The sequence below is a fragment of the Cetorhinus maximus genome, chromosome 10 (genome assembly GCF_964194155.1).
Source record: "Cetorhinus maximus chromosome 10, sCetMax3.hap1.1, whole genome shotgun sequence".
Taxonomy (NCBI): domain Eukaryota; kingdom Metazoa; phylum Chordata; class Chondrichthyes; order Lamniformes; family Cetorhinidae; genus Cetorhinus; species Cetorhinus maximus.
This window is the reverse complement of record NC_135888.1, coordinates 19,934,389-19,954,134: the sequence shown is the minus strand read 5'-3', so window position 1 is coordinate 19,954,134 and position 19,746 is coordinate 19,934,389. Positions and strand designations below refer to the sequence as shown.

The window sequence follows — 19,746 nt, the reverse complement described above, 5'->3', positions numbered from 1 at the left end:
TGTTGGGCATGTAATCTCAAAACCCATTTGCACAATGCAAGCATGTGAATTTTATCTTTTTCCTGCATTTGTTGGTAAAATGTTATGTTGAAAAGCAGAGTGTACAAATGTTTTTTTTATTGAATGTTTTACTTCCTTGGTTACTGCATAGTGGTAAATGTTTAAGTAAATATGGACACGTGAAGTATGCTTACTGCATTGTGTGTAAGGAGTTTACTACTAAAATTGATGCATGTAGCTAAAGCAGTGTTGCCTGGGCCACAGGTGTGGCTGGACAGTGCTGCTCTAGATAAAGGCGGGAACTGATTTCATTGCAAACTTTTTAACCCTCCCTTATCTTTACATGGTTCACCTCTGAATCTTTGCTTTCTGGACTTCTCTATCCCTGCCTGCTGGGTATATCCAATTCTTTCTATCTCTAAGGGGGATTCACCATACCCACTCCACACCCACAATCATGTTTTTACTTCCTATAGTTTCTAACAGATCTTTTAAAAGGTGGTGAGCATTTGCACTAATTCCAGCGTGTACCAATCAGTTGGAAAGATTGTGCTCTTGATGCTGTTAGGTAAATCAAAGGGCTAGGAGGCTACTGTTCACGCCTCAGCCAAACGCTAAAAAAGTGAACATCTTAATTGTCTGCCAAAGCATTGGGAATAAGCAGTTTGATCAGCAAATGAGCCGCTTTAACACAAAAATAAATTAACCCCACAACTGAGCAAGTTTCTTGCATTTCAACATTTATACCAGATGAGGGGGCTAACAAATTCAGTGCAAGGTCCCCTTCCAAGGGGAGGATCAGATACTGGGACGGTAGCTCCTGAAAAGAACTAGAAGGATTTCAGATCATTTCTTGTTTAGAAACAATTTATAGGGAGTCTTTACTTTTGAAAGACCCGCATTTAAGTAGTCCTTTTCATGATCATCAGACATCTCAAAACAAAAGTATTTAAACTTTTAAGGAAAACTGCTTAAAGGTGTCGCAGTTTGTATCTTTTGAATATTTTTAAGGCAGAGGTAGATAGATTCTTGTTAGGCAAGGGAATCAAAGGTTATCTGGGTTAGATGGGAATGTGGAAATCAAAACACAAGATCAGCCATGATCTCATTGAATGGCGGAGCAGGCTCAAGGGGCCGAATGGCCTACTCCTGTTTCTATTTCTTATGTTCTTATAACCTGCATGAGTTTAAGGCCGAAGTTTCTCAAAACAGAGCCTCTGACCAAAACAGCACTTCCAACACAGTGTAATTGCATGGTTAGGCTTAATCAATTTTTGATACTCTTTCACTTTGCCTCAGGCTTTCTCCACTGTTCCAATGAAGTTCGACTGGTTCCAGCTGGCTATGGAAGCAGCAGGATCCAGCTTAGCTGAAGGAGCAATATGAAGAAGCAAAAGGGTTGAGAGCAGGGCTGGGTGGCTAATTGCAGGGCAAGTGCCAAGAATGGAATAGGGCTAAAATGACAGAGGCAAAACCCGCAGGAAAATTTATTTGTGTTAATACACTTGGCTGACTTGGAAAGATTCAAACTGCAGTAAGATGTAGGTGATTAATGGTGGGAGGACTGAAAAGCAATTATGTAAGCATAATAATTTTAATGACTTATAGCTTGCCCATTAAAAATACAGAGCCAGGCATTGCGAAGTCTCAAGTAGAGACAAAATTATGACACCAAGTAATGTGTGGCAGTGGGAATTGCATCCATTGGTGAGAAAATTAACATTGTATGTTATAGATATTTCAATTTTAGCAGATTACCTCTGGCTTTAAGAGTAAAAGTACCTGCCATTGTGTCTCTGTTTCTCATATTCAATTTTTGTCATCTTTCCCTCTGTGTAACTTTCCAATTTTGTGCATTTCCTCGGTGTGATTTTTCTCATGGCTGTTAAATGATTTTCCCCCTCTGTCTCCTTTAGTATGCCTCCAGTACCTTTATTCCTTTACTGATGTTATCAATATCTATATCTTAACTTGGTTAAGGCCTAAGCTATACTGGAAGATGGGAGTTGACATGTGGCAGGCTATGGAAGAGTTGTGTTGAAATGCCTTATTGAGTGTTCTACCAGGAAAGACTAGAAGATGACAGCAGTTGAGAGGAAACAAAGGGTTTGAGGTTGGTGCAGTGGGTGGTTATGCATGACCTGTGAGGAAATGAAGGAGTTGGGAATAACTGGGGAGCTGGTTGTAGGAACACGCGATAGGATTGCAGTCTGAACCCTTGAAGGACTTCAGGGTCAGCAGTTCAGGGTGGTGGAGCTCTGCTCGGGAAAAGTGTGTAGTTTGAGACTCGTGAGCCCTGGAAGTATTCAGGAGATGGGATTGGTATTTAGTACATGGAGAGAGCAAAGAAAAAGTGCGACTGTGGGATCCCTGAAAAAGGAACTTCAATGACTGGGATTATTCCATATGTCAGGGAGGCCTGGAGGTCTGTGGCAACCAGAGAGTGGTTGAAGGCACTAAAAGTCTCTCAAGGTGCAGAGCATAAGATCATAAGAAATAGGAGCAGAAGTAGGCCATTCAGCGAATCGAGCCTACTCCACCATTCAGTGGCCTGAACATCACTTTCCTGCCTGCCATTGCCCTACCCCCTCAACCCCCTCCCAATAACCCTAGACTCCCTTGTCAATAAAAAAAATCTGTCTAACTCAGTCTTTGAATAAATGATCTGGCCTCTACTGCTCTCTGGAAGAGAATTCCAAAGACTAACGACATTCTTGAGAGAAAAAAAATCCTCCTCACCTCTGTCAAAAAATAGGAGACTCCTTATTTTTAAACTGCCCCCTAGTTCTAGATTCCTCCATGAGCGCATGGGAGACTAGGTATGGGATTTGGTGGCTGAATGTGGGAGCAAGTAGGGAAAATACATTGGAGGGGATAGGGTGGTGGAAACAATGAGTGGGAGAAGATAGGATCTAGAAGTGCAAAGCAGGCAGCTGAAGCTGGAAGTAGCCCAGGGGTCCAAATATATTCCCAGGCATAGGAGACAGGCACTTGTTTGAAGTGGGAGCATCACTACCTGGAAGTTCCTCTCCAAGTCTCTCTCCATCCTGACTTGGAAATATACCATTGTCTCTTCACTGTTACTGGGTCAAAGTCCTGGAACACTCTTCCTAACAGCACTGTGGGTGTACCTGCACCACATGGACTGCAGTAGTTCAAGAAGGCAGCTCACCACCACCTTCTCATGGGCAACTAGGGATGGGAAATAAATGCTGGCCTAGCCCGCGAAGCCCACATCCCGTGAATGAATTGAAAAAAATATATATACAACTTGAAAGACAGGTGTAATTTCTGTTGTGATTCACATAGCCATACAGGAGAAGATATTCAGCTGTTGCAGGCTGTTTTTCTTTAATTTGCTAAGATGTGAATCATCATAGCTCCAGGCCTTCATCGTAGACCACAACGTTAACTTGGCTAGTCATGTCAACATGTAGTTACAAGGGCTGGGCATTCTGTGATGAATGATTCACCTGTATAAAATGGTCAGGATGTATGCTATGTTCCGATTTCCATGGTGAACAAAGAAAATACCGGGCATTCCACTAGTTTCCCAATAGCAAGTTTGATGAGACTAGGGGCAATTCAGAGCAGAGCAGTGGCAACCCAGGAATAAAAGTGGAGTACACAGTTTATGAAGTCTACCTGTGGAATTTCCTATCAATTACTTGAAAAAGTCGGGGGTGACTGGAGAAGAAAGAGCCCTAACTTAATTGATTCTTGCTGGTCAGTTAACCTAGTAAAACTCTGGCCTGTAATGAAGAATGATTGGCTTTTTGGGTGATGTGCCAGTTGCTTGAAAATAAATGAAAAGAAAGTAAATTGGGACAAAATAGGTAAAATAGTATATGGAATTTCTGTGTCCCTTAGTTGACTTTCCAAAGAAGCACGCTTGGGCTGGAAACTCCGTGTTTTGACAAAACATTTCTTAATTTCTTGGGCTGTACATCCCAACTATTGTTTGTGCCTCATAAGCGGAGTATAGACCTTAACCAGCCTGCGCTCGCAAAACCCAAAACGAAATGTCTACTGTTAGATGTGATTCTGTGATTGGGCAGCACTTGATGAACAATCCTGAGTGCACTAATAGGCACACTAACAACCAATTTAATAATCAGTCGAACTCAGTGCCTCATTTACGCTCGCTGGAAGCGGCATACATTCATATGCAGGGACACATTCTCTGCAAACAACAGGAATACGTTCAAGCCTTGCACCTTTTTTGAATTGCTAGGGAGCTTAGGAAGTCTATAGTTCCCCATTGCTTTCTCCATAGCAACCTCTTGGCCAATCAGATCCAACTTGCCAACCAATTAGCATCCTTTTCTGCTGTAATATAAATTGTTGTGATCATTCGAAATTTGGCATTCTTGCATTTGTCCTGATGAGTGTAAGACGAAAAGCTTCAGCAATATGTCTCCCTTTTCAGCAATATCTGTTAATTGTTGTGAGTTGCAGTGGTAAAGCACTGATTTCTAATGAAAGTCTTTATTTTGGGGGGAAAGGTATTTGCATCACAGCTTTTAAAGCAAGAAGAAAAGTTAAGCATAACTCTCATCTATGGGATGCCCAGTATTTATCCTGTGATACCAGTCAGGATAAATGGATTCATGAAGCTGCTCTATGTATTTTGGGAGGAAACATGTAAATGGGGATGTTGTGAGAAGGTAGGCACTAATCTTTCAAAAAGGGCCTGGCATGTTGTGTATATTGGCCTTTTCCTGCTGCTAAAAATTCTAATTTTTTTTCTGTTTAGGTTTTGACAACAGCCCTCAAGTAGTTCTGCAGGTTATCAGGCAATACATTCATCATTTCTTCGGCTGCAGAGAGTGTGCACAGCACTTTGAAGAGATGGCAAAAGAATCAATGTATAAAGTGGCCACACTGGATGATGCCATTCTCTGGCTGTGGAGAAAGCACAATGAAGTGAACAGCAGACTGGCAGGTAAGAGCTGAGTTGATTTGATACTTAAAATGTATGCATCCCAGATTTTGTTGCAATAACGTTTAAAGGTAGCCAGTGACTGGATGTCCATAAATCAGAAATAAATGGAATGTGTGGGTTCTTTAATTCCATTACTGAAGTAACTAGCTCCCACATTATTTTTTTTAAAGTCTAGCATCTATGTAGCATCCTTCATGATCTTCCATTGATGTCCCAAAGTGTTTACACCTAATTTAATGAACTCAAAATGTAGTCACTGTTGTAATGTAGGAAATGCAGTAGTTAGTTTGCACACAGCAAGGTCCCGCATGCAGCAGTGTGATAATGACCAGATCATTGCTTTTGATAGTATTGGTTGAGGGATAAATATTGGCCAGGTCACTGCAGGGAACACCCCTACTCTTTGAAAATAGTGCCATGGGATCTTTTGTGTCCACTTGAGAAGGCTGATGGGGCCTTGGTTTAGCATCTTGTTTACAAGATGCACATCTGACAGAGCACCACTCCCTCAGCACTGCACTAGAGCCTAGATTTTGTGTTCAAGTCTCTGAACCCCACAGCTTTCTGATTTGGAGACGAGTGCTACCAACTGAGCCACAGTTGACGCTTCAGGGAAACGTTGGGCAATTCAGAATGAACCACTTAAAGCCTTGCACTTCTATGGGATGGTTACATTGCACATGTTGTATCTGTAAGAAGCAGTGTCAGTGTCACTGATGGGTGCATTATAAATGACACAAAACAGGTGCCTATTTGGAGTTTGTCTCAGATGTGAGACAGGCAAGAGATGGTAGACTCTCTCAGCTGGAGTGTAACTGTAAATGAGGCAAAGTGAACAATCAATTCCAACCTCATTAAGACATGCACTGTCCTGACTCTGACATTTCTTGCCATTCGTTCATCACCACTGGTTCAAATTCCAGAAATTATTAATTAAGCATCATTGGGGGAAGCACCATAATCACAAGGATTGCAGCGGTTCAAGGATAAGACCTGTCACCACAGCCTTAGGACAACTAGGGATGGGCAATTAATAGCCAAAGATGGTTCCCATGAGCAATCAAGTCATTTAGCTGTTTAACTAACATAGGTAACAGGATAATGTACATATGTTCAAGTACACATTCAGTGCTGTACTATGTTTGGCACTGTGGTACAGAGCCAGTAATGTAGCAGAATTGTTGCCACACACGACTACACTGAAAGCAGGTACTGGCCTCAAACTGCATTCTCAATGTAATAGCAGCATTGGAGTCCCTATTTGTCTGCCCTTGAACTATGAATTCAATTAATGTATCTTTGAAAAAAATACAAAAAAGAGTTGCATTTATACAGTGCTTTTCACAACCACCAAACATCTCAAAGCACTTCACATCTATTGAAGTACTGTTGAAGCATAGTCACTATTGTAATGTAGGAAACACGGCAACCAATTTGTACACAGCAAACTCCTGCAAACAACAATATGACAATGACCACATCTGTTTTTGTGATTTTGATTGAAGGATAAATATTGGCCAGGTTACTGGGGGTATCTACGCTGCTCTTCCTTGAAATAGCGCCAATGGATCTTTTGCATCCAAACAAACAGGCAGATGGAGATTCGGTTTAACATCTCATCCGAAGGGCAGCATCTCAAGTGCAGCACTCCCTCAGTACTGCATTGAGTGTCAGTTTTGATTTAAGCCCTGGAGTTGACTTACATCTGGAACTTTTTGACTCTTGAGACAGGAGTGCTATCACTGACACATTTCATACATTGGCATTAAGGTAAAAACCTCCCAACAGAGATTCATTAAAGAACTGTCAGTGATAAAACTGCGAATAGTTGCCAGCTGAGTGTAAGAGTTTACTTGATCCCCTTGATGGCAAGGAAAATAACTGCAGAATTGTGTGGTTTGATGTATCATTGCGCGCACATGTTGATACTAGTTTTTCCTCACCTTTGACTCATATGTGTTTAAAGAAATTTGTACACTTATCATGGACTGGTTATGGATTTTGAGCAGCTCTGAAGTCCAAAACACTGCAAAAGGCTGACATCATAATCATCAAAGTTGCAACTCAGTTACCTTCCTTGTATTTTAAAATGGAACTAAATACATCCATTGCTTGTTCAATATTAAGAATTATAGAAATAAAACTTTGGGAATGAACTGTGTAGCTGAGATTCAGCCACTGGGAGGTGCACTGAGCCTGTCTGCTGGTTCCTCACTTGTTTTCTCCTTATCGTTACCATTGTCATAGTTGTTTGGGCCAGACTTGTGCAAAGTTCTACCTGTTGCAATCTATCCTTTTTTTCCCTCCCCATTTTTCTTTCTCCTGGGACAGAATGTTTATCTGAATTGTGGGACTTGCAACAGTAACTTCTGCTTTCTGTTTGGCTCGGAACAGGTGAGGCATTATTGCCAGCGTGTCCTAGCATTTTGCTGCATCTTTGTAGATTAGCCAAAAAAGTAATTCACTATTTGGGCTCTGTATTTGCTCTCAATAGTGGCAAGTGCAAACAGTTTAATCATTCCAAGGAGCTGTCTTTCTCCTGGTCTATGGCAGCTAACATCTCTTAAACGGTGAGCCATCTCACTTGGTTTTAAAGTGACCAGGGCATCCAAAACTAGAAATTTTGAATTGATTTTTAAAATTTTGATAGAAATCCTTATAATAAGGCAGCACTTTAATCAGCTGGTATTGTGCATGGCTTGCACATTCAACTTTGCATTGATGCAACCTGAGGAGTGTAATTTGAGTGTGAAGCCACCTGAGAAGCACTTGAGATGTAAATTTGAGTCTCATCCCTATTACAATATAACTGCAGGAGAGTGCAAGACCATGCTTTTGACTCGTTCTCTGACTGTCAAGTGGTTCAGCTGGGAACTTTTCAAACTTGAGTTTTGATGGGATGTTAGGAGAAAGCACCAGATCAGCTAACATCAAAAAATCTAACCTGCTTTCAGACAGATGGATGGAGCTCTAAGCAAGTGTATGTTTTGGGTGCTACAATCTGCTAGGGTAACAGACAGAAGGTTTGTGTCCCCTTGCTGCCTGTGATCAATATGTTTTGTGATGAGACATGTGTTTTCTTACACTCTTGAGTGTGCAACCCAATTAAATAATTCCAGCAGCAAGCTTTGTGAGTTTAAAAATAAAGAAGGTTATGTATTCTCGCATACTTACTCTGAATTAAATGTGATGTCTCTCTCTCTCTCTCTCACACACACACACACTAGATACAGGTGAAGGCAACGTACTGTTGCAGACCTCTGACTCCCACATGGCAGGCCTGTGGTTTCTTGGATGGTTTCAATGCTTTAAAGTTGAAGCATGGGTCTTGTAAAGTGAAGGATTCTCAGCAGGCTGTGAGGTGTCTTGTAGTTGAATTTCTAGAAGGTTTGTTCTCAGGTGAACTTGAATTTGGGAGAGTCCTCTTTGTTGAAATCTCCTGCTTACAAGTTATTACTGTCAATTACCTTGGCTAGTTGAATTACTTGTAACTAGTTTGGCTTTTGATGGAATTGTCTGCAAACAGCTTATGCTGATTTTTAAGAAGCTAACAGAAAACATGGATGCCTCATCATGTGACTTTCTATAAGCCCAAATCATTTTCAAAATAAGGGTGGTGTCCATGTTCATTCTAACATCATGTGTTGAAGTGTAACACCTTGAGGATTTGAGACAGCCAGTGTCTTTGTTTTTGATAACACCCTTTTGGATTGATTTCAGGAAATGGCATTGATTCACATCAGTCTGCAATGTTCCTTTGTTCCCTTTTGAGACAAGGGACTGGTTTCAATCTACAAAAGAAGTCAGGTGACCCTTGGGTGGCCATCTTTTCAGCCTTTTGTGTCCAGTTTTAAAATCTAAAAATTAGTTTGAAGTTCAGAATAGGACATGTCAATACTGGACATGACATTTAGAAAGAGCAGCCCCAGGATCCCCAGAGTAACTTAGGGTTTCCGGTCCTCCATTGCACTGTATGAGCTTTGTGTAACACCAGTTATATTAGTAGCCCCCATGCAGTGCCCCTAAAACTCTTTGTGTCTGTTTCTCTTTCCTCCTGTTAAGCTGCTCCTTAAAACCTACAACTTAGACCAAGCTTTTGGCCATCACCCCTAATACCACCTTGCGTAGCTTGCTGGTATTTTGCTTTTTAACACTACATGCTGCCTCACGCGACAAGCCCTTTGCGTGTGCACAGTGCATTTTTATTTTGTTATTGATGGTGACCTCTCATTTTAAGAATACAAGGTCAAAGAAGAGAGTGGAGGAGAACTGGTAAACAGATGTGAGTCAAAGAAGCCAATAATCACTAACAAAACTAGCTCCTTGAAGTCACTCTTCCAGATATTACCCTTTATTTTTTAATAAAGTTGTGTCTGCTATAAATGCACTTGAGAAATGAGGTGACTTATCAATAATGTGACCCAACAAAGGATCTTGTGCAAACACTTAACTGGAATTCACGAAGTTAACAGAAAATAACTATTCCTGCCAGCAATAATAAAAACAAAAAACTATTGCGGATGCTGGAAATCCAAAACAAAAACAGAATTACCTGGAAAAACTCAGCAGGTCTGGCAGCATCGGTGGAGAAGAAAAGAGTCGACGTTTCGAGTCCTCACGACTCTGTTGAAGGGTCGTGAGGACTCGAAACGTCGACTCTTTTCTTCTCCACCGATGCTGCCAGACCTGCTGAGTTTTTCCAGGTAATTCCTGCCAGCAAGCCTGGGCCAAATGAACAGGAAATGCAAGCAATCTCCAGCACCTATCTGGTTATTGTTGTTGAGGCAGTATCTCACCTGACAAGTTTAGTCTGAACAGATTCCTTTTTTCTCCAATCCTTCTGGCACAAACATGATGGGCCAAATGGCCACCTTCTGTGTTGGATGATTCTAAGATTTAATTCAGTTGAAGAATTTTGCTTTCTGAATATGTGCTGTGAGGCTGCACTGTAAATTAATTCCAGATATAAATATTTTCTTTTGTCGCACAGCCAGCTTTTTTTCTATTTTTATTAATAGTTGGGGAAATTTCAATTAGAGAATTGTGATGATTTACTTAACCTGGCTGCATGCACATTCTGTGATGTTGTAAACATGTAATATGTAAATTGTGGGTTTTGTTCAGCATCTCCATTGTTGAGTGAGGTCATTGTCTATGAGTTGTATTCAATTACCACTTGAATGCAAGTGGACTGTTAAGTGCTGTTTCGTTAATGTTGAAACAGAAAAGAGAGGGCAGCTTCTGAAAGGCGATTTCTGAATTATTGCAGCCCAATACAGATGGGTTGCCTTCGTTTTGTGAAGGGCCACCCTTAGAGGGCAGCGTGGCCTGTCCGTTCAGGCATTGTTGCTGCAGTTTATTCCAGATATATTTTTCCCTATCTATACCATATACTGAATACCCAAGCCTGTGTAATGATCCATAAAATGGGTCCCATTTACTAACACAAGACCAAATGGCGAGAACAATGATTGATACTGACAAACGTACAATAACACCACAGCAGGGGTGTGCACAAATTAATTGTACTCTGCAGCTGCAGCTACACTGATCGACTTGTAGTGGCTACTTGTGTGCTTCTGCCCATGCAACTGAATAGCAGTCTGTTTTGTGTGGGTGGGAGGACATGTAGGCTGAGTCCTACCAGACAGCTGTGTTGTATCATTTATTTTATATTTTTGCTGCTATAAGCAGTGCAGGACTTGCATGTCTCCAAACAATTAGTTATAAAAACGCAAGGGGTATCAAGTAAGAGATTCTCACATTTTGAGATCCAGCCCATTCCGCCCTGCCCCCCCACCCCACCCAGCACCACCACCACCCCTTCTCTGGAGAGTTATGACACACAACCTGTCATCTGTCAACCAGTAACCAGTGAAAGGGAGAATCCCTCATTCACAGCCCACAAAGTAGGAGCCAGTTGGTTTTGTTTTACTTGTGTTGTAATGAATTGTTAACCAGGCTCAAGGCCTATACACAACAGGCTTCAAAGAAACAGCTGGTAGAGGAGGCAGTTAAAGCTGAACAATGCATCTGTCAGACACTACCTTTTGGGGACAATGTACACAAAACTTTCAGCAGTTGTTAGCCATTCGCATTTTAAAAACTAGGAGAGAATGGCTTTATTTTTTTCTAAAAATGATTTTGAATTTGACTTTATATTTGAAAAAGTTCCTGTATAACTTTTACCATCACGATGCATAGAAATGGAATTAATTCAGGTAAGTAACTTTCCTCCACTATAATAGTATAGCCTCTGGTGTATTGTCACCTGTTCCAGGAATAAATGGTAAAAAGAGACACTAACTTCAGTGAGTAACTCTCGATGCAAGTAGGGTTATACAAGTATAAGGGATGGTTTCCATTTCCTGCAGGTGAAGATGTATAGCATTTATACCTTTTAAAAATTGGACAATTTATTCCTATTTATGAGGGTGGTCAGCTCTGTAAAGTCAGGGCAATTCACACTAGGTCCCAGGGATTATATGATCTGCAATGACATGTAGTTTGGCCCTGGGTCAGACATAGACCATAAGTTAATATCATTTAGAACAACTTCTATTAAAGTTAAATTCTTTTTATTTGTATTCTACCCATGTGCTGTAGCTTTTCTTATTTCTGGACATAGCTGTTGGATGGAAGATTTGTGCCTTTCATGCGCCACCTGAGCCTAGCATTGTTCTATAATTTTGTTGGAATGCTTTTAATAGTCAATTTTAAACAAATTATCCCATAGGCAAAGTGGAACAGAGCAAAATACAAAATGAGGAGCATTTCAAAACCAATCTTCCAAATATTTGTAAGTTTAAAGGAGCAGATTGTAAAGGACTGTCCAGTTGGAACAGGGGTAATCCATTCAACCCTGTGTGCCATGATTCAAAACTTCCTATTGCTGCAGACAGTGGGACTTTTTATCGATTTAGGACTAGTTTTACATATCAGATATTGTTTTTAATGCTGATGTCATCCACCAAAAATTACTGGGCATCAGCATCTGGCTGTGTCAAGGCATTGGATGTGACGGGCGGAGGTGGTGGGTGGTTGGTGGGTAGGGGGAAGAAAGGAAGCCATTGTCTTCAGTTCCAAACACAATCTCTACTCTTGTCACTGACTTCATTCTCCCATCCTGAACACTATCTCAGGTTTATCCAGACTGGTTGTGACCTCTGTGTCCTTTTTGACCCTAAGCTGAACTCCAAACACCTTATATTCTCCACCACAGCGCCCCACCCCCCAAAAACCCTATTTTACCTTCATAACATAACTGCTGAGGCCCTCGTCCATGCCTGTGTCATCTCCAGACTTGATTATTCCAATGCTCTGCTGGCTGGCCTTCATTTCACCAACTTGTGTAAACTTCAGCTCACCCAGAACTCTGCTGCCCCATCCCATCGTGTTCCTGCACAAAATTCAGCTGGGTCTTCACCCCTGTCCTTATTATCTTTTACGCCCCCTAACCCATCAAATAAAATTCTCATCTGTGTTTAAATCTCAAAATGGTCTTACCCCTCACTATCGTTATAGCCTCCACCAGTTCCTGCAACACCATCGTGAACCCTCTATTCTTCTGACTCCAGCTTCTTCATCCCATCACTGGCAATTATTCCTTCAGCTGTGAAGGCCCATGCTCTGGAATTCTCTTTCTGCCCCTTGATTACATTATCCTCCTCTAAGACCCCCTCAAAGCCACCTCTTTGACCAAACTTTTGGTCCCCCTCCCCCTCAAAATACTTTTTGCTTTGGCTAAGTGTCCTTTGTTTTCCCCCCTTACAAGGATGCTTTTCAAGCTATTGAGACGGTACTAAGAAACACACTGTAGCTTTATTAATCAGTATGGGTGTTTGGATGTCAAAATCCATATGGACATAGAAAGCTATCTGATTTACTCAGCCTTAGAACGGTTCATATAAGAAAGTGACTGTTACACATTAATGGAATTTTGACGACATTTAAGGCAAGTAATTTGGCAAGACAACAAATACCCAATAGTTACTGCATGTATGATTTGTTGTCAAGAGTATTGCAGTTCTGCAAACAAGTCACAGGGCACTTAAAACGCTGATTTCTAAACAAGAAATAAACACTGATCCCTACCAGTAACTGATGTCCAGGTGCTCAATCCTCCATTGCTTAAGTGATTTTTTTTTTTTCAAGGCTAAGTTTGAGCATGGGATTAGTTCAATCTTTTTATCTAGTTGGGTAATATTATGACCATTCAGGCAAAAGTGTCCTTCATTAAGCTCGAACTGAATAGAAAATAGTAATGGCAAGAGAAATCCATCTGTTTAACTCTGCCCTTTGCTTGTAAATTTTAATCAGAGCGCTAGCCAGATGGATGTTGGATCTGATTACAGGTGAAGGGAGGGAAAAAAGCAAGAAGAATCCTCAGCAAACAAGTGCCTATAAATTCACAGTTTTGTGACTAAGACCAGTTTTCAAAAACAAATGAAAAAGGGCAGGGTCATCATAAATACAAAACAAAAATCATAAACACTGAATTCAAAAAGGGTTCAGTTATTGAGTTCAACACAATGGGGCCAGATGTGATGCAGAGATGAATTATAACCTTATGTAAAACAATGGGAAAAGATGCAGGCTTCAGCAGAGTTTGAAGTTGCAGTTGTACTGAAAAAAGATTAATAGGAGGAAACACAGGAACAGGGGTAAGCCATTCAGCCCATCAAGCCTGCTCCACCATTCAATTAGATTATGGCTGATCATCTACCTCAACACCACTTTCCCATGCTGTCTCCATATCCCTTGATGTCATTAGTCTCGATAATCTATCGATTTCAGTCTTGAACATGCTTGATGATTGAGCTTCCCCAGCCCTCTGGGGTAGAGAATCCCAAAGATTCACCACCCTCTGAGTGAAGAAATTCCTCCTCATCTCAGTCTTAAATGGCCTACCCCTTATTCTGAGATTGTCTCCTAGTTCTGGACTCACCAGCCAGGGGAAACATCCTCTCTAAACCTGCCCTGTCACACCCTGTAAGAATTTTGTAAGTCTCAAAAGAGATCATTTTTCATTCTTCGAAACTTTAGAGAATACAGGCCCAGTTTCCTCAATCTCCCCTCATAAGAAAGCCCTGCAATTCCAGGGATTAGTCTGGTGAATCTCTGTTAGACTCCCTCTATGGAGTATATTCCCCCCCCCCCGCCCTTAGATAAGGGGACCAAAACTGTACACAATAGCCCAGGTGCGGTCTCATCAAGGATCTATGCAATTGCAGCAAGACATCTTTACTTCTGTACTCAAATCCCCTTACAATGAAGGCCAACATACCATTTGCCTTCCTTATTGCTTGCTACACCTGCATGCTGGCTTTTAGTGACTCATGAACAAGGACACCTAGGTTCCTTTGAACACCAACACTTCCCAACCTCTTAAGAAATATTTTGTTTTTCCGTTTTTTTGACCAAAGTGGATAACTTCACACTTACTCGCATTATATTCCACCTGCCAAGTTCTTGCCCATTCACTTAGCCTGTCCAAGTCCACTTGAAGCTGCCTTGCACCCTCCTCACAACTTACATTCTAGATTTGTGTCATCAGCAAATTTGGAAATACTACAATTGGTCCCCACATCTAAATCATTGATACAGATAGTGAACAGCTGTGGCTCCAGCACTGATCCGTGCGGTACCCCCATTAATAGCAGCCTGCCATCCTGACAATGACCCATTTATTCCTCCTCTCTGCTTTCTGTCTGTTAACCAATTTTGAATCCATAATTGTATATTATCCCCAATCCTATACGCTCTAATTTTGTTTACTAACCTCCTGTGTGGGACCTTATCAAAAGCCTTCTGAAAATCCAAACACACCACATCCACTGGTTCCCCTTTATCTATGCTACAAGTAACATCCTCAAAACTCCAACAGGTTTGACAAACATGATGTCTCTTTCATAAATCCATGTTGACTCTGCCCAATTTTACCATTCTTTTCTAAATGTCCAATTATCACATCCTTTATAATAAATTCTAACATTTTCCCTATTACTGATGTCAAACTAACAGGTCTGAATTCTCCCGCTCCCTCCCTTCTTAAATTTGCTACTTTCCAGTCTGCAGGAACCTTTCCAGAATCTATAGAATTTAGAAAGATAACCACCAATGCATCCAATATTTCTATAGCCACCTCCTTCAGCACTCTGGGATGTAGCTCATCTGATCCAGGGGATTTATCAACCTTCAATCCTGCTAATTTTTCAAGTACTTCCTCTTTACTAATAATTTCTTTCATTGCTTCAGCTTCACTAGTCCCTTGGTTGCCGAGTATTTCTAGAAGATTTTCTGCATCTTCTTCCATGGAAACAGGCACAAAATACTTGTTTAGTTCCTCTGCTATTTCTCTGTTCTCCACTATAAGTTCTCCTGTCTCCAACTGTAATGGGTCCATATTTGTCCTAGCCTATTTCCTTTTCACGTACCTAAAGAAGCTTTTACAGTCCACCTTTGTTTCTCACTAGTTTCTCCTTTCCTTTCTTGATCTACTTGCCGGCCATCCTTTTCTGGCTCCAAAATAGCTTCCAATCCTCAGGCTTACCAATTTTTCTGGCATCCTTATAAGCCGCTTCCTTTGATCTAATGCAATCTTTAACTTCTTTTGTTAGCCACGGTTGATTCACCTTTCCCAATGGGTGTTTGTGCCTTAGAGGAATATATATCTGCTGTAAACCATGTAGTACTTCCTTAAATACTAGCCATTGCCTGTCTACCATCAAATCTTTTAATATATTTTCCCAATCCAGCGTAGCCAACTTGCCCCTCATACCTTCATAGGTTTCCTTGTTCAGATTTAAGACCCTAGTTTCAGAATGAACTGTATCATATTTGAACTTGATGTGAAATTCACTAATATTATGGTCACTATTTCCCAAAGGCTCCTTTACAGCAAGGTTATTAATTAGCCCTTTCTCATTACATAATACTAAATCTAAAATAACCCAATCCCTAGTTGGTTTTTCAATGTACTGCGCCTATCTCGTACACACTCCAGGAAATCATCTCTCACAGCATTAGTGCCGAAGTGCTGATTAAGTTTACCCACTCTATACGTAAATTGAAGCTGCCCATTATTATTGCATTACCCACATTACATGCATCTCTAATTTCCTGATTTATACCTTGCCCAACATTACTATTACTGTTTGGTGGCCTATAAATAACTCCCAGCAATGTTTGCTGCCCCTTTCTGTTTCTTAGCTTCACCTAACTGATTCTACATCTTGATCCTTTGAACCAAGATCCTCTCTTACTAATGTACTGATCTTGTCCCTTATTAAGAGTGCTACCCCAGCTCCTTTTCCATTTTGCCTATCCTTCCAAATTGACGAATATCCTTGGATATTCAGTTCCCAATCTTGGTCACCCTGTAGCCACATCTCTGTAATGGCAATTAAATCATACCCATTTACCTCAATTTGTGCCTTCAAATCATCAACCTTGTTGCGAATGCTGCGTGCATTCAGAGTGCCTTTAATTCTATCTTTTTAACATTATTCTGCATTCTGATCCCAAACGAAACAGAAAGCAGATAGATGTTTGTGAATTCCAGCTTACAGTCTCATTACAAGTTATGGCATTATTGTAAATTTTAGATGCAACTGGATCAAACGCAGGTGATTTTATAATGCATCCAACAGAATCCCATTACTACACGGTGAGCTCTTTGCTCAGTGTCTTTATCATTGAGATTGTACTATGGGTACCTCGTCAGTGGCGCAAGCAAGGAAGGTTAAAACTTTTTTGATTCATTAGCTAATATGTATAATTTAGAAGAAAAATCTAAAAGACTGTAAATCCAAAAGACTTTCATATTTGAGCTTCATCCTTAAATGTTCGTATCTGTTTTCAAAATGATCTGGCGCGTTGGCACTTGTGATATTATACAAGTATTGATTTTGATTTTGTTTTCCTTTTGGCTTTTTAGGTGCTCCAAGTGAGGATCCAATGTTCCCTAAGGTAGTATGGCCAACTCCAAACCACTGTCCCACATGCCATGAAGAGATTCAGGGACTCCATACCTGGAAGGAGGAAGAAGTTCTGACGTTTTTGAAGTCTCATTACAGTGTGGACAACATTTCGTATAGATATAGTGAATATGAATTACAAGCCAACAAAGCAAGGAAACCAGCTCTAGAAAGTAATGAAAATGAGGGTAAAAAACAAGTACCACCTCAACTAGGAAATGGCCACAAGAAGCAAAAAGACAACCCCCAGAACCTAGGCCAAAACTCAAAACACAGTGCCTTGACAAAACAAGGAAACAGTGATCTAGCTAATAGGAACCAGAAAAGAATTTATTTAGACCAGGATACAGCCAGCCTGAAGAAAGAGTTTAAACAATCCGTTTCATTATTTGGAATAGGGTTTTCCAATGTGGACATGAGCCTTTGTGTCATGTTGTACGCAGCATCCTGTTTTTTCCTAATGATCATGTACTTCTACTTCCAAATGAGGTCCAAAAAGTGGAAAACTAGATATGTCTGTCCTTTAGTTTAGAACCATTTCCAACTGTGGTGCAGAAGGAAAATGGCTCCATACTGCAGCATTAGTCGTCCTTCTGGTGAGGATATTGGTGAACCTTTGTTTTCCCCAGAGCACACCTTCACTTTTTTTTATCATTTCAGTCTGAGCGATGAAGTGCAAGTTTAGTTCTAATATGTAACTTGATCGTGAATATGTTTTGCAGCAACTCCACCTCCTTTGGCTGATTAAAAAACATGGGCAATAGGTTTGGAATGCCTGGCTGCCTTTTAAGAGCATTTCCAGACATGCCCCAACAATTCATTTCACCCCTTTTCTCCACTACACTCCTGACTGCTGATTCTTGCTGGGTTTGATTCCATGGAAGCTGGGAACCTAGTGCTACCTCACCCAAGTAACAATTATTCACACGTAATGCCTTGACAATAAGTGTCGGGCTATTCATCTCTGGGGAGAAGTATCTTGCTTCTCGTCCTCCTTAAGGTCAACTAAATCAAAAGATGTGAACTGAATTTGTAACTTTTCTGGCATGTGTAGCTTGTTTCATACGAGTCAGGGATGGGAGGTGCACACTTAACTCATCCCTCTGCCCCCTAGTGTATTTGCCTCCGCTGCCCTCCCTAACTGGTTCCAAACATCCATCACTCTTGAGTAGAGGAAGTCCTTGCTAATAACAGTTTCAGATTAATTTTCCACTATTTTAAATATGTTCCTGACCCTACATTTCGACCCCTACTTTTGAAGTGATATTTAGGTTTATCTTACACTGAGGTCATGATTGCACAAGTATTCTCCCCGGCCCCCTCACTGCCCCAGCTCACCACCCACCGCACCCCCCCCGCCCCCCCCCCCCCCCCCCAACCAATCTTTATTTTCATACAACCTTTTAAAATATTTAAAATATCTTTCATTATTCGCAAATTGAAGTGCTTCTACTCAGCATGGCTGTCAGGGTAGGTTTTTGTCTGATGTACTAACTTTGTACCCTCTAGCCTGAGAGCTTCAACTTCTTTACTCTTTTTTAGCGCGCCCCTTTACACCAAGGATGAACGTCCTTACTCTGTGCACCATCTCGCATGTACGTTCTTTGCTATTGGGCAAGAATTGAATGCAATAATTCATTTATGATCTGACCAGTTTCTTGTACAGTTCCAACATGGCCATTGCAGTTCTGATTATGTACAACTTCATCTTTTCTAATAGCTTCACTTTATTGCCTGAACATTAGCAGTACTGAATTAACTATTCCTGTCAAGTTACTTTAAGTCCCTCTCTGCTGAATCAAGCGCATTCATTGTACACTTATGCACTTTTTAAAAATACCCTATGTCTGGTATTTTACGTGTGACAACCCCACACCATCATGGACCATTCTCCAAATTTCTAGTTTTCATTCCGTCTGAGAATCCATGAAATATTTTGCCTATATTTTTGGAAGGTGTATTTTTCGATGATAAAATGTTAATTAAAAAACTTGCCTGAAATGAAAGCATTCAGTTATTTTAACAAACGGTTGTAACTACCCCTTTAAAGTGGAGCTTGAACCAACCAAAGCCGGGTGCTTAACTGCCTGTGAAAAGGATTTTGAGGTATCACTACCGTGGGCATTTCATTGTTTTTGTACATGTTTTGTATAACAAAGGTGCTGAATGGGGTAGTTATTTTTCTGCCTGTCTATTGTCTGCAAAGAATCAAGGTACTTGTGTCAAGTCAAGATTTGCGTAATGCTACATTTATTACTTCTAAGTTTACAGACATATTTCTGGTGACATCAGATACTTGCCTGTTGATGCTCAACTGGCTGACCCATGTTCACTGACCAAGAGTCATCTGTTCTGGCACTGTCTCCTTTTGCAGAGATTTGAAAATAGCCCTTGTTTAATCGTGTTAAGTTCCATGTTTTCTAGGCTGTGGTGCAAAAGTTGCCCCACTGTCAGTTCCAACCGTCCCTTTTTTTAAAAAAGTCTTTAGAGTCGTTACAAAATATAACTGCCTGATTTTAAGAGGCCATAACAGAAAGGGTGTATCTAATGTTGCACTAGTACAGTAGTTAATAGGGAGATTGCTATTGGAGCTGACGCACATGGCCATGATATGGGCCCAGAGTAGGTTTCTGAGGGGAGAGGGGTGGGGGTTGGCGGCTGACACCAAAATCAGATTTGTGATACAGTCCGACATACAATTGCCTGAAATGTATTCATGTACTTCAAAAGAGGGATCTTGTTTTTGTAGTTTTTTGCAACGAAACAGACAGATTGTGATGTCTACAGCATGTGCTGAGACCAAATGCCAGCAAGTTCACATAC

The 19,746-nt window shown here is 40.9% G+C and overlaps 1 protein-coding gene across 2 annotated transcripts in view; it reads left to right on the top strand.

The window, feature by feature from the left end:
• Positions 1–19,203, top strand: part of qsox2 (quiescin Q6 sulfhydryl oxidase 2) — a 93,966-nt gene extending 74,763 nt beyond the window's left edge. For both annotated transcript variants that reach the window (XM_078550097.1, XM_078550096.1), the window contains 2 exons: positions 4,757–4,945; positions 16,884–19,203. In XM_078550097.1, coding sequence (XP_078406223.1) covers positions 4,757–4,945; positions 16,884–17,455 — 761 coding nt within the window. In that variant the 3' untranslated portion in view covers positions 17,456–19,203. The remainder of the gene's footprint in view (positions 1–4,756; positions 4,946–16,883) is intronic.
• Positions 19,204–19,746: the final 543 nt, after the last annotated feature.